Source organism: Xiphias gladius, chromosome 9, assembly GCF_016859285.1.
Source record: "Xiphias gladius isolate SHS-SW01 ecotype Sanya breed wild chromosome 9, ASM1685928v1, whole genome shotgun sequence".
Taxonomy (NCBI): Eukaryota; Metazoa; Chordata; class Actinopteri; order Istiophoriformes; family Xiphiidae; genus Xiphias; species Xiphias gladius.
Genome location: NC_053408.1, coordinates 8,084,136 through 8,098,639, shown reverse-complemented (window position 1 = coordinate 8,098,639; position 14,504 = coordinate 8,084,136). Strand labels below are relative to the sequence as shown.

Here is a 14,504-nt window from a genome sequence, read left to right as displayed (position 1 = left end):
ACACAGCCTCAGCTTCACGATTCGATCGTAAATAACAGCATGATGAACAGGTCCTAGGCATTTATTGTTGCGTATGTCTGTTGTGCTCGACTCGCACTACTGGGTGAAGCAGATACCACCTGATGAAGGTCAAATGTTGCATCATATGCTTGTCAGTGAAGTCACATTTTTGGCAAAGAGCCACTGAAGAGGTTTCAAAGTAAACTTGCTGAGTCAATTCCAGAGTTTCTTCAAATATTTGAAGGTAATTATGCACTCATTAGCATTTGTATCACAAGAGATGTAACACAGGGCAGGAAATAATTAGCTACTTCTTGCTGTGCAAAAGGCTAATCTGTTTGGATTCTGCCAACTTAATTCCCCATGCTGTGTATTGGTGTATGGATGGAAGAAAAATATAACCCTGTGATCTGTTACTTTTGTTTAACAAAAAGATTCAAGCATAAATTGTATCACTTTGGTTGAGAAGAAGGTAAATCTTGCCTTCACCCAAGTCTTGATTATTATTTTCAAGATTATTTTGAATCATTTGGCTGCTGAATTGAATCATAGAGATAGTGTTTCACAAGGTGCCTATCCATTCTGCAGCTCATGAGATGCGTGTGCAAAGTGCAGACAGGTTTGCTTTGCAGAGCCAGTGGAGATACTTATGTACCACAGCAAATAAAACCAGATCACTGTGTGAGAAACTCTGCGTGAAAAGCTTTTGCTCAGCGCCCAGTAATAAGCTAGGTTCTGCTCTCTCTCCCTGTTGTATTGGGAAGATGATTTTCAGTTAAAGGAATAAGTTGGCTCTGCAGAAGCAATGGAAGCAGAGTTATCAGCCTGCGTTAGATTGTACCCTGAGGCCTGTGTTGGAGCTTTGCACATGGCAGGGAGTTCTGCCAAAAGGTATTACTGCTGTTGGCATCCTGATCTGGTATGTTGTAGATCTCCACCTGCTCCTCCCTTCATCGTACTTCCCTCTTCATGCCCCAAACTAACCCACTTCCTGTGCTGTACACTATTATAGTTTTACAGTGTCCTGTTTCTCCATTTACCTTATCTTTTTTTTTTTTTTAAATGAGGTATTGTTAATCTTCCTGAAGTCATGAAAAGCATCACTCTTTCCTTCTGGCTGATTGGAAGGACCGTATCTATTGTGATACAGTAATATCTCAAGTGTCATTTCCTGCTTGGTTCCAGTCAGAGGGAGGAGAAATCTGGTCCTACTAGTTTGAGAGAGACCTGGAGCTTTCCTCTCTTGCAGCTCAGCTGCTGTCGCATTAATTTCAGGTTAATTACAATGGAATTATCTCCACTTTCCAACTGCAGATAAAGCTAAAAGGCTGTTGTATATAATAGGTTTAAGAGGAAAAAATTTTTTGTATTTCACAATCTGGGGTTCACTGTCTGCATTTGCCTCTAGATAAGAACCATCAAACATCTGTCTGAAGGCCTAAACCTCTTATTAAACCCTATTAGAGAAAGACTTTAAATTAATTATCATGTTTTTCCTGCCTTGCACGTCACTGGCAAAGCTCTTTCTCCATCTGAATGTTACATACATGCTGTACAGTGGGTTGTACTCTTTCATTGTGCGTGCTTCTGACTTATATATTTGCCAGAATGTATTGCAATGTTTCAGCCAAACCCGAGCAGACCACATCGCTCTGTGTTTTAATAACATACTTAGAGGTTTTCATTTCTCACAGTGTTTGAAATGATCTTCATTTCTCAAGAGTAGAAAATAATTAAGGAAAACGGGAATTACTGTAATTTCCCAGTCCTTGAAATATGCTTAGACCTCCCTTAAACAATCACATTCTTCTGAGTTCTGAGTCATAGCCTGCAAGCCTACTTGAGTGCTCCCGGCATTATTAGTATATTGCTGATACTTCTGTATTCACTGCTAGTCTTGCCAAGTATTGTGCGTTGGGGACACCTGAATGTTGTTTTGAACAGTGGGAGTTTATTCATACAATTATCCCCTGCTAATGGGCTTTGTTCATACTCAGTTTGAGACGAGAAATTGGCAGCCTTGAAACACTTACCACCTCCCGAAACACATACACGTCTGCGTATCAACCATGCCAGAGTAGGTTGGGATGATTGCTGAAACGATTAATAATCGAGTAATCAAGTAGCAGAATCATCAATAATTATGATCAATTGTTTAAGTCATTTATCAAAGTAAACTGTTCTAGCTTCTCAAATGAGAAGATTTGCTGTTTTTTCTGTTGTATGTCATTTAAAATTGAATATCTAATATTGGTTAGAGTTGGTCAGATAAAACAAGACATTTGAAGATTACTCCTTGGACTCTTAGCTGGAATTTTTTCACAGTATTTTCTGGCATTTTATAGGCTTATATATAGCCTGAGGGATAAAAACGTATTAAAGGTACAGTGTCTAGGATTTAGTGGCATCTAGCGGTGAGGTTGCAGATTGCAGCAACCAACTGAATGCCCTACTCCTCACCCTTCCCTTTCCCAAGGTGTAGGAGGACCTACAGTGGCCTTCAGGTAACATAAAAACACGAAAGGCCTTCTCTGGACCAGTGTTTTGTTTGTCTGTTCTGGGCGACTGTAGAAACATGGTGGTGCAACGTGGCAGGCTCCATGGAGATATGTAGATATGAAGGGCTCATTCTAAATTAACGAAAACACAATGATTCTTAGTTTCAGGTGATTATACACTAATGAAAAAACACAAGTATGAATATTATATTCCAATTCTGCCAGTAGATCCCCTTAAATCCTCCAAACTGGTCCTTTAAGTATAAATGTAATTAAGTATTTTTGGGCATTTTTTTCTTCTTTTATTATTGAATTGACAGTGGTGAGATTACGGGAAATGAGGGGAGAGAGAGAGAGACGGGAAATGGCATGCAACAAGGTCCCAGGCTAGAATGGAACGGGGGACCTTGAGATTGATGGTCAGCATCTTCACCTCCATCACCTGCGTGCACTAAGATGCATATGCACACACGTGGGTGATGCGATTCATATTCCCACCCAATTGGCTTTGCAAATGTTTTATGAGAAAGGAAATACATTCGACACCTTTGTTAGACCTCAAGGATGCACAGAGTGAGTTTTGGCGATTTAAACTGAAACATAGCTTTTGTTTGTTTACAGGAAAGCCCCATAGCTCTTTTTTTAAACTTTTGTAATTTAAGGTATTTCAAAGCCATACGTAAATAGATCAGATAAAGGATTTGATATGCAGAATTGATACTAGATTCAGATTCGTTAAAATGCTTTTGAACTCTACGTCAGAGACATTGCTTTCTTTAGCATGCATCATTGTCCTTGTTAAGGGTTTGCGACAGAGGAGTTAGTTACAGTCCACAGACAGCGCAGAGATGCAGTAGAAACACTGGGTCGTCTGCCCCCCCCCCAGGCTGATGTTCCTCTTGTTATCCTAACAGCACTTGGCAGATCCCTGAAGAATACCTGTCAGCTCTGCAGCAGAGCTTGCTGCTGCCAGCTTCATCTCACCACCAGCAGGGCTCATCAGGAAAACAAAGTAAACACCTGCAACAGCACCTCACTCAGCTCACATTTGTCCCATACAAATGACTACACCAAGTTGATGTCAGACAAGGGCCTCTTTGTTTCGTAATCCAGTCATGTCGTCTAAGGCATTATAGGCTCTAAAGCCTGTTTATAAAACATTTTGTTGGACATGAAGCCAAATCCAACACCATATAGGAATTTATAGTATTTAAAATCTTGCCCTACAAATCACTGAGATAATTATGACGTAAAAAATTGTAGTATCTTCACCACTACAGCACCAGTCTCAAAAGACATATTGATGTGTCCCTAAATGAAGGAGTATTTTAAAAACTGAGCCATAGAGACATAGTTTGGATATTATCTTCCCTCTAGAAATTCAAATTCAACCCACTCTGCTCTACAGTGAGATGATACTTCAAAATGAAAGTGCTCTCTGTTCTTATATTTTATACTTGAGATGCAGTAGATGTATATGGTCAGATGTATAATATAGCCATGTAGTCTCTCATACTCTTAAGTAGTAAGAGGTATATCATTTTACAAGCAGATCTCTTCAGTCACTCTGGTTTAATCATTTACAATCACATATTCATAAGAGAATACAGTATCTGCCCTGTGCTTGTGTGTAACTCCTTTCTGCTGACTACTTTGTCTTGCCTCAGAGACCCATAGTGCGGCTGGAGTGTAATAATCATCGTCTATTCAGTCCTGCTGCCTGGAAAAGGGCGTTCTGTGTGCTTATTGAACTCCTCCTCATTCACCTTAAGAACTGTATTAAATTCATATTCCCTTGCTCAGTATTACTGTGTATTACTATTTTCTCACAGTCCACAATTCTTTCTGTGTCTCTCTACTTGATTGCACTCTTAGTCTTTCCCCCTTTGTGTTATATAGGGCTGTTTGGGCTATTTCTTCCACAGTCTTTCACAAAACAGGGCAGTAGGCGTGATTGGAATGATACTAGATGTAATGAATTGTGTACGAAACAATCCACACATCATTATCATTGTCAGTTTTGAGATCAGGTGTCAGTTTCACTTCCACGAAGGCATCATAAATTTAGGCTGTGAGAAAACTCACAAATTTAGGAAGAAAAAACTGGAATATTCTCTGAGATTATAAAGTGACAAATTAAAGAAAAACAAACCTCTGAAAAATAGTGGGGGGGTTTTTTCGTCAAGGAACCACAACACGTTGCAAGGTTGGATCGACCTCATCACAGCACAGAAGCCGGTGGTTAGCGGGGAGTGCCGCATCCCATTGGAATTGTCTGTAGAGGTAACCAACGTTATCTTTGCATCTGTCCATTGCGTTTTAGTTCCTGATGCACAAAAGCTACCACCTCACCTAAATCAGTATGTGGTTTTCTTCTGTATAGGCTCCATTCATGTCTCTTCAAAGTTACAATGCTTATTAAAATGTGGTGATTCTGGGTTAAAATCATAAGTATTTTCTTACTGCCAAACCCGATTGCAAAGTATAATTTGATTAGGTTATCCACTGCGGGCACAATACACGCAAGCAGTGGCGTCTGTTGTGTGATGAGGTTGGTCCAACGTTGAAAAGTGAAGCGATGTGGTTCCTTGAAAAAAGAAACACTATTTACAAAAAAAAATAAAAATAAATAATCAGTATACTTGCAGATAACTTTTGTGTCAATTGAGTAATTGAGAAATTGACTGATCATTTCAACACTAGATCCGAGGTTAGATTAGACTGGATGACAATGCACAAAGCCCCTGGTGCTTGTATTGACATTGACAGAAAAACTCTGTAATCCTCCGTTTTAAAATTGCAGAAGCGATCAACAGTATACAGGGGTGTCTGCAGTGAATCCACAGTAGGCATTGAAATCTCGGGGAATACAGTGGTTCAATTTTGATTCTCTGGGTCACTATTCGATTTAAAAATGTTTCTTGATTCAAAGTGCTCTAAAATCACTGAATTTCAATGGAAAAACACAACCATTCTTTTGTCACACAGCAAAAAGTGAACTCTGTTGGAAATAGTTCAACTTTTGAGGACACACAACACTGACCAACTGTCAGACAGCAACAGGCAGCCACTGAGTTACAGTGGGTTCTGAAAATCAGTCTACATTCCAGCCTACTTTCTCTTTGTGTTGGATCAAAACTCATCCTTCTCGCCCCTTCTGGTGATAGCCAAAGGGTCTTCATTAAGTGCACCTTGTGTTTCTGTGTTTCTAGCTTTACTCTCTTACTATAGGGAATACCATCAGTTTTCAGTTATTTAAATCATGCTCGAGGCCTCGTATTTTCAAAGAGGCACGCATATAAATCACCACTAAACTTTGAAGACATCGTGTGTAGAATTTCAAAAAAGTTCGACTGTGGTGACCCGCAGTGGTGGTAAAGAGACGAGCGGATACCGATGCCTTGCCACAAAACCATTTGTATAACCAGTGTTTCTCGGTTCTCCTTTACTCTGAGCTTTAGTCCCACTCATTTGCCCATTGACTCCTGCGCCATGCTAGCTGAGTCTAGGGGCGTCTTAAGGGGGGCTACGGCTCAGGAGGTAGTAGTGGGTCGTCCACTAACCGGAAGGTCGGTGGTTCGATCCCCGGCTCCTCCAGTCCGTATGGCAAGATATTGAACCTCAAATTGCCTCTGATGTATGAGGGGTGTGCGTGGGTGTGTGTGTGTGTGTGTGTGTGTGTGTAGAAAGCGCTGTTTGTATAGAAAAGCGCTGTATGAATGTGTGTGTGTGAGTAGGTGAATGTGGCAGTAGTGTAAAGCCGTTTGAGCGGTCAATAGGACTAGAAAAGTGCCATCTAAGTGCTGTCCATTACCATTTTACTTGGGGTCCCGTCGTTTTTTGGTTGACTAAGTTGCTGCAGAAATGTGGTGTCGTGGCTGGACAGGGCACTTGACGTCATCTACCTGCTTTGAGACATTGCAGGATTTTCTGCCTGTTTGGTTGTTCAAAGGCCCAGCCCAGTCCAAGCTGTGAGATGCCTCATGCTCCAATCTGCCTTTTCCTCCTGGAGTATCCTCTCATCTGGGATTTCCTGGCTGGCTCTCTATGTGGGCCTACAGCCCACGGGGACTTTATACAAAACATCAAGAGGCTCAGTCTCTTTCCGATGAGCACTTTCTACGCACTTCTCTTTCCTACTTTTTTCCCCACCCCCTCATTCCTCAGTGTACTGTATTCTCATCTAAGTGTAATGATATGTTATACCCTGTGTGGATTAGTGTAGGGTGATTAGTGAGCCTGAAGTGTAGAATTACAATCAGTCCAGTGTTTAGATGAGGCTGCTTATAATTTTGGAGAGGGTGTAGACTTGCGCCGGCGAAGTAAATAGGTCTGTAATCTGATTCCTCACTCATTTCCTGTGATGATAATGTTTTCTGAGTTTGCACAGTCTTATGCAAGAGGTTATGTATGGTAATGAGCCCCCAGCAAATAATGCTGCTGTTTATCCTGTTTTCCAGAAAATCATATGCGTGCTACACTCCAGGGAGAATATGGTCCACTTCCTCATCCTCATCATCTTCTTTCTCCTTCTTCTTGATGGATTTTCTCTCCCTCACTGCTTCCTATTTGACATCAGTTTACTCTTGGTTATGCAAATACAGGTTTATGAGTAATCCGAGCTGTCAGTCGAGCCCCACGTGACAAGAATCACTTTGTTTCCTGTGTTACATCGCACCATCATCGCCTCGTATGTCAGGGTTATGTTTGATGGGTGGTATTTAGTCAGCATCTTCCCGGGTTGGCGTTTGTGTTCATTTCATAATTGCAGCTCTTGCCCAGTGAGAATCTCCCTGGTTCGATGAGCTCCCATTTGTTTCGTATGAGACCTTGTCTTGTTGGCAGTGATCACAGAGGCAGTTTGTCATTTTCTGATGAAATATGAAGCTTTATGGCTCTATCAGAGCTGTTTGTTTGGGCTGCTACCTCTCAGCACCTGCCATTTAGACAACATGAGAAATCAGCTGGACCTGTGACCCAGTTCCAAACAAACACAGATGCAGCAGCTGATGGCTGTAAAGGCTTTTCTGGCTTCTCTTAATGATAGTTTAATTGTGTGCACCCTGCTGTACAGTGACTAGGCTGCTCTCTAATGGCTGCACACAGATTAATCCCACCTCCCTTTTGATTGTTTTGTTGCTTTCTCCCCCGTAGGTACCTTTTGTATCTCAGCGTGGTACCACTGAATTCATTTCCTGGGGTCTTTGTTCAATTGTCAGCCCATGGCTCATGTTCTGGTGGATTCGCTGGGCACGTTGGATTGTTCTGGGGATCAGAAAATGCACTGTGGCCGTGCACGTGTATATGCACATACACTTTGATAACAAAACGGCTCAGTGTTGAATGAAACAGGCTGCTCGTGGTATTTTAGGCCCTGCACTAAATGGTGAAGGGGCTGGCTGACTTATGCTATACATGCTGAATATTATACAGTGTTAAGCAGACATGCCATGAAGTGTCTTGAAGTCAGTGTTGGTGAGGGTCTGCTTTAACACCGACCGGTCTTCCTCCTTTGTGTTTGGCTTTTATGTTGTCATTATTTTCGAGACATTTCCTCTCCTGCCAAAATTCAAGCTTTTTTTTTTTTTTTTTTTTTACACTGATTGCAACTGATGGACCAGACATTTGCCTAGTATCCCTGTGATCTCTTTGTACCCTTTATAATTTGCCTTATGTTGCCTTGATAAGTCAATTATACAGTGTAACAAGATTGTCCAACCTCTTCTGTGGCAGGCACATACTGTACTGCTAATTGGTATTCTCTGTCAGAGCAGATTTTGTGACTGTGATGTAACATAACTCGGTGCTTTATTCGTAACGTTTTTGTCCTGTACACAATCAAATATGCAAATAATCTGGTAGTTATTTTTTTCAGGAAATTTGATTATTACATTTACTTTGAAGAATCAGTAATGATGACAAATACTTTTTTTTTTTTTTTTTTTTTACCTTGTCTGACTATTAGTTAAAAACACAAAGTAGAAGTGGAAAAATTAGTTGACTTCACTGACTTTCAGACAATCTGTTACAGGAAAGACATGCTGTGATCTAGTGTTTGGGAATAGAATATGAAGAAAAAGATTTCACCCCGCTAGCAAAAGGGACAGAAACAAAAATGCCTTGTTCTAGATAATTGTCCACCATTGAAGCTTAAGAGCTAAATGTTAACCCCCCAAAAAAACAAAAAACAAACAAAACAAAAAAAACATTGCTGTGTGCCACCTGATATGTTAATGAAATATAATCAGCTCCTCGATGGCAGGTGACTGTGGAAGAAAATGGTTGATTCATATGTTGTAGCATCGGCATGCCGGGAAGGCTCCAGTGCCTGTAGCGAGGGCCTTTTTTTAATTAAGCTGTCATTCACCCCTGGAAACCTCTGCTGAAGTGGCCCTGCGTGCATTCCCTCAGCAGGACATGAACACACACACATAAGACGGGTGTCATTTCTCCTCACAGGTTTCCTCTCAACACGAACGCCTCTGTCTCCACAGCCACATGTCATGCTGTCAGTGTATAGCTTGTGTATACGGTTGTGTTTGTGTGTTTGTGTGTGTGTGTGTGTGTGTGTGTGTGTGTGTGTGTGTGTGTGTGTGTATGGAGCACCCTTGGAGCATTTCTCAAAGACAGGTGTCGGTCATGGCTGGTTTGACAGTGACATGCTCTTCACCTTGCATTGAAAGAGAGAACAAGTGTCACCAGTCAGGATTTTATTGTCGTTAGAACATGACCTTGACGTGTTGATGTAGCTCTGAAAAAAGATGTGAGATGGTGTGTGTGTGTGTGTGTGTGTGTGTGTGTGTGTGTGCGTGTTGGCTCTTGAATGTGGCATCAGAGAGAACAGTCTCCTGGTAAGAGTTTTTACTTTTGCCAACGAGATTTATATTTTCTGGCCCATTTGTTTTCTCTGTTTGTTTGTTTGTTAACAGGATATCTGAAATACTTGTTACGAGATTTCGATGAAATTTGGTGGACGCCCCAAAGATTGAGGGATTTTTGTTATTGGAGCGGAACCAGTAATGTTTTGTCAAGGGGTTTCGTAACACTGCAACAGAGATTTTTGTTTTTTTTTTCATTTCTCTCATGAAATACTGTGAGACGTGGCACATTTATCCACAGTTATCCACATTCCACAACTTTATAGTTGCTAAATTTTATTCGTTACACTTTAGTGAATGGTTATAGTGTCGATGGCAACACACCTTTCCTTTTGGCAACTTCATTCAACTTGTGAGAACATGTTGGGGATTTACTCTGACTTGCCCTTTTGACTCATGTTCATTTAACATACAAACCCTGTAGACAAAAATATTCTTTTACGGTGTTGACTAGGAAACCCCACAAGCATCTTCATGCCACCTGTTTGTTTTTCCCTGAAAACACCTAAGCACATCAGGAGCACTGCAAAGTTTTACTCTAACTCTCTTTTCCACTGGCATTATTGTTGTTTTGTTGTTCTCCATCATTATTGGTTTCTCTCCAGTGGGCGGTAGAAATGTGTTGATATTACAGCATTGGTGGTGCCAGGCCGAGCCATCATTGTGTCAGACGGTGTGGGTGGACATCCTGTGGATGTGTGATGCCTCTACTACACATTGCAGTGGCACACAATTAGTGCCACAAGGGAGCCAAATGCTTTATTGCCTTTTTCCTCCTCCTGTAATATCTCCTCCTCTTATATTGTCTTATATTGTCCTCTGTCGTCTCTCTACAGCAATCTATAACTACGATGCCCGGGGAGAGGAGGAGCTGTCGCTGCAGATTGGAGACACAGTGCACATACTTGAGACATATGAAGGTGAGAACAGGCTTATTGATGACACGCATGATCAGAGCTGACACACCAATGTTGGACGTTATTTTCCTGTCATCAGTAGTACCTCTTTTGCTTTGTCAAATTTTTGTACACATGTTCAATAAGACGATGTATTAGAAATAGTGGCTATGATGCTGTGTTCCTGTAAATGTAGGCATTAGCCACCTCACAACCTTTAGTTTTCCTGCTAATGTTTCATTGTGCAAGGCTTGTTATATTCACAGTGTTGTTCTTTTCAACTTTAATGTTATGCCTTATTTTAAATTGAAAAATAAGACAACCGCCTTTGTTAAAAGTTAACTTTAATGCAGTTTTTATTGAGTTTTTTGTTTTGTTTTTATCTTCCTTGTGTATTAGACAAGGCAAAAGCAGCTAACATTTCAATAATTCTATTCTCCATTAGACTGGTACAGAGGGCATAGGCTGAGGAGAAAATCCAAAAAGGTGCGTGGCCAGTAAACAATGGTTTTACACTTTCATATCCATTACTGAAATGTTATTCTTTATAGCTTCAGTTTTTCAGCTGTTCACGTTCTGTCCCAATTATATCATAATATTGTCTGCATTGTTATCTCTTCTTCTTCAGGGCATATTTCCTGCTTGCTACATACACCTGAAAGAGGCCACAGTGGAGGGCAGCGGGTTTGTACTTCTACACTTCTGCTTTTGAATGGCATGTCAATTAGTGGCTTTTTTTTTTTTTTCACAAGCAAGAAGATTGCTTCGTCTTTTGTTGCATTTGTAGGTAAGATTATTTACATAAGATTATGACTGACCACCGACGACAGTCACAAAAATCAAATAGATCAGAAGTTTGTCCTCCCAGCTTGTTTTTCTGACCTACTGAGGAGCTTGTCAGCTAGATACAAGCGTAAGTCATCCGCAGACAGCCTCAGAGGGTGTTTCAGTGGAAGGGTCTGCAGTTGATATGATGTGACGTGTGTTTGTTGTTCCACAACTCGTGGCATTGTTTTTTTGTTTTGATCTTACTTCGTTGACTTTCCTTATACAACACAAATAAGATAAACCCTGAACTTCAAAGTTCTTTAATTGAACGGAGAACTTCAAGGAACTGTTTTTTTTCCCCATACAATTATACGAAGAAAAAAAAAAGTACATGCAAAGCTGCCAAATTAATCATAATTTACTTGGATAGCAAGCAACGTGTTTAAAACTAACAGTGGAAGGAACATATATGTGCTGATTTTGCTTGCAATAAAAGACCTTTAGAGGCTGATATCCTCAGAGATTTCCGTACATTCTCTCTTCCTTCTCTCCCCACACAATGTCTGTGATCAGACATATTGTCTCAGTGTGGAGAGGAAAGGGCAGAAACGACACACAATCACTGGATCCAATTTGTTCACTGTCACTGCAGACAAAAGGAGACGGTCATTCCCACTGAGCTGCCCCTGGTTCAGGAGGTTACCACCACATTGCGGGAGTGGGCTACAATATGGAGGGACTTATATGTGGTAAGCCAGCCTGTCCTCTCCCAATGGAAACACACACATACAGTATACACTCATGTTACATACAGTGCATGTGGCAGAGTCTATACATGGGCTTATCACATATATGTATTGCCATATATGCTGGCACATATGTGAAATGAAAAAAATATATCCATAAATGTTTTATAAGCTGCATTTATATATATGTATGTGTATGTATATATGTATGTGTGCGTGTATGTATGTATATATATATATATATATATATATATATGTGTGTGTGTGTGTGTGTGTGTGTGTGTGTGTGTATGTATGTGTGTGTGTATATATATAAAAATATTTTAATATATTTTAATTAAGCTGTGCAACAAATTAAAGGAAAAACCAAAATAAAGTGTCTAAGTAAGGTGTAGGTCCGCCACGAGCCGCCAGAACAGTGTCATTGCACCTTGGTGTTTATTCTACAAGTCTTTGGAACTCTACTGGAGGGATGAACACCATTCTTCCAAAAGATATTCCCTCATGTGGTGTTTTGATGATGATGGTGGTGGAGAGCGCTGTCTAACACACCGAACCAAAATCTCCCATAGGTGTTCAATTGTGTTGAGATCCGGTGACTGCGAAAGCCATAACATATGATTCACTTCATTTTTATACTCATCAATCCATTCAGTGACCCCTTGTGCCCTGTGCATGGGGGCATTGTCATCCTGTTTCTCCACTCATTTTTCAGGGTTTTCCTTTAATTTGTCCACGTCTATATTTATGTTTTGGATTTTTACTTTACTTTCATTCTTTGTTTTTACTGTAAAGGACTTTGTAAATGTGAAAGGTGAAATATAAATAAAGTTAAGTTAAATATATACTTATATAGACTCATACTTATATATGCTCTTAAAACTGCTGATTTTATATTCACCATTACTGTTGGCTGAACCATTTTATTAGATTTTTTTTGCTTTCAAATATTGTCATCTCTGTCAGTATTTGCCTCAAAAATTCAGTAATGATTGGGCTCTTTCAGATTAGTTTTTATATTCACAAAATTTTGTTGAATTTGGCTTAAGGTAATTCCACCTGGCCACATCAATTAAGAGCTTTGTTCACCCGCACTGTCCTGTACTGCGGGTAATGACACAGCTGACCGGCTAGACTAAACCAGCCCTCTTAACAGTCACTGATGCGGACACAAGAGCACTTGGACCTTCTAAATTTTCTCCTGTGTCTAAACTGTGCACATTTTCATTCGTCTGTTTCCGCTGACAGGGGGACAAGCGCGAGATGTTCAACTCTGTCCGTGACATGATCTACGACCTCATCGAATGGCGTTCCCAGATCCTGTCCGGCACCCTCCCACAGGACGAGCTCACAGAGCTCAAACAGAGAGTCACCTCCAAGATAGACTATGGCAACAAGTGAGGATCCAGTCTTTAGAGGCTTTTAGTCTTGTCCTTCCCTCCCCACAGGTTATATCCCTTTATCCTCATATCTATCCAGAAAAATTACTCTAGGTGGAATAGGTCAGCGGTGTCAGTCAATAGAGAATGACAGATCATCACTTAGGTTCAAGAAAACTGGTGGGATTTAGCTTGAGCAAATCGTACTATATTCCATGAAATGACAGCTCTTGCTGGGCCTAGAAAATCGGTTGAAAATGAAAACTGTGAAACTCCATTCTGCGTCTGTGATGAAACCTTAAACCTTTGGCCAGGTAGAGAAATGGCTTTTGCCTCCGTAGAACGAAGGGCTGAGGTGATGATATACAATGACTGCATGTCGGCAGCATGCTGTTGTCTGTGCTAACTGGCTCCATAGAGGAAAGAGTTGAACAAAAGAGGGGAGCTTACATGAGGAGAAACTGAGGTGAAGGGAGTGGCAGCGTACAGTTGATGCATTCACAACATTTACCTTGGTGGGTTCTGGCACTTGTTAACCCCCCCCCCATTTTTATGCAAGGTACTTGGATCTCGATCTGGTGGTCAGAGACAAAGATGGAAACATACTGGACCCAGAGCTCACCAGCACCATCAGCCTGTTCAGAGCACATGAGGCGGCCTCCAAACAAATTGAGGACCGGATCCAAGAGGAGAAGGTAAAGATAGAGAGGGCCCGGTCCTCCCTCTTAGACGCATCTTCGGCTAAACTTTGGTCTTTATCAAGAGAGGATATCAAAGATAAGTAAAAGCACATTAGTGCACGGCGTGAACGAACATGTACACAGTGTGATCTCAATGATGATCTTGTTCTTTCTGGCTCATTAAATCTCAGCCAGAGTCAAACAGGTGCAGTTACAGTGTTCGCATTAGGAGAAAAAAAAAATGGTAGAAGAGTTACAACTGCTCATCATACAAGATAATTGTTTAAAGTGGCATTTCTGGTAGATTTGGCGAGACCTGTAGTAACAGCAAATTCATTTTAATACTACATGTCACAGAATTCTGGGGCCAGCAAAACAAACTATTGTCATTTTAATAAAGTAGTCAGCCAATGATTGGCATTTTTTTCCATCATGCTGTGAGCAACCGTGTTCTGATTTCATGCTGCACACGGCATGACTCTGCGAACAGCGGGGCACAGTGAAAGGATTTGGTTACCTGGCTGAGAGGTTGGAGGTGTGCAGCCTGTCACCTGCGGCTACTCATCTAACAGCACACTGTGGCTGCTCCTCCTTGTCCCGTTACTCCCTGCAATATTTCAAACTGATCCGCTGGCCACAATATAATGGTAAACATTATA

General features: G+C 41.0%; 1 protein-coding gene across 1 annotated transcript in view; it reads left to right on the top strand.

Annotated features, from left to right (window-relative positions):
- The window catches only part of dock1 (dedicator of cytokinesis 1), a 179,096-nt gene that overhangs the window by 10,722 nt on the left and 153,870 nt on the right, over positions 1-14,504 (top strand). Inside the window, exon 2 of the mRNA XM_040134778.1 lies at positions 10,213-10,296. Within this exon, the coding sequence (XP_039990712.1) occupies positions 10,213-10,296 (84 nt within the window). The remainder of the gene's footprint in view (positions 1-10,212; positions 10,297-14,504) is intronic.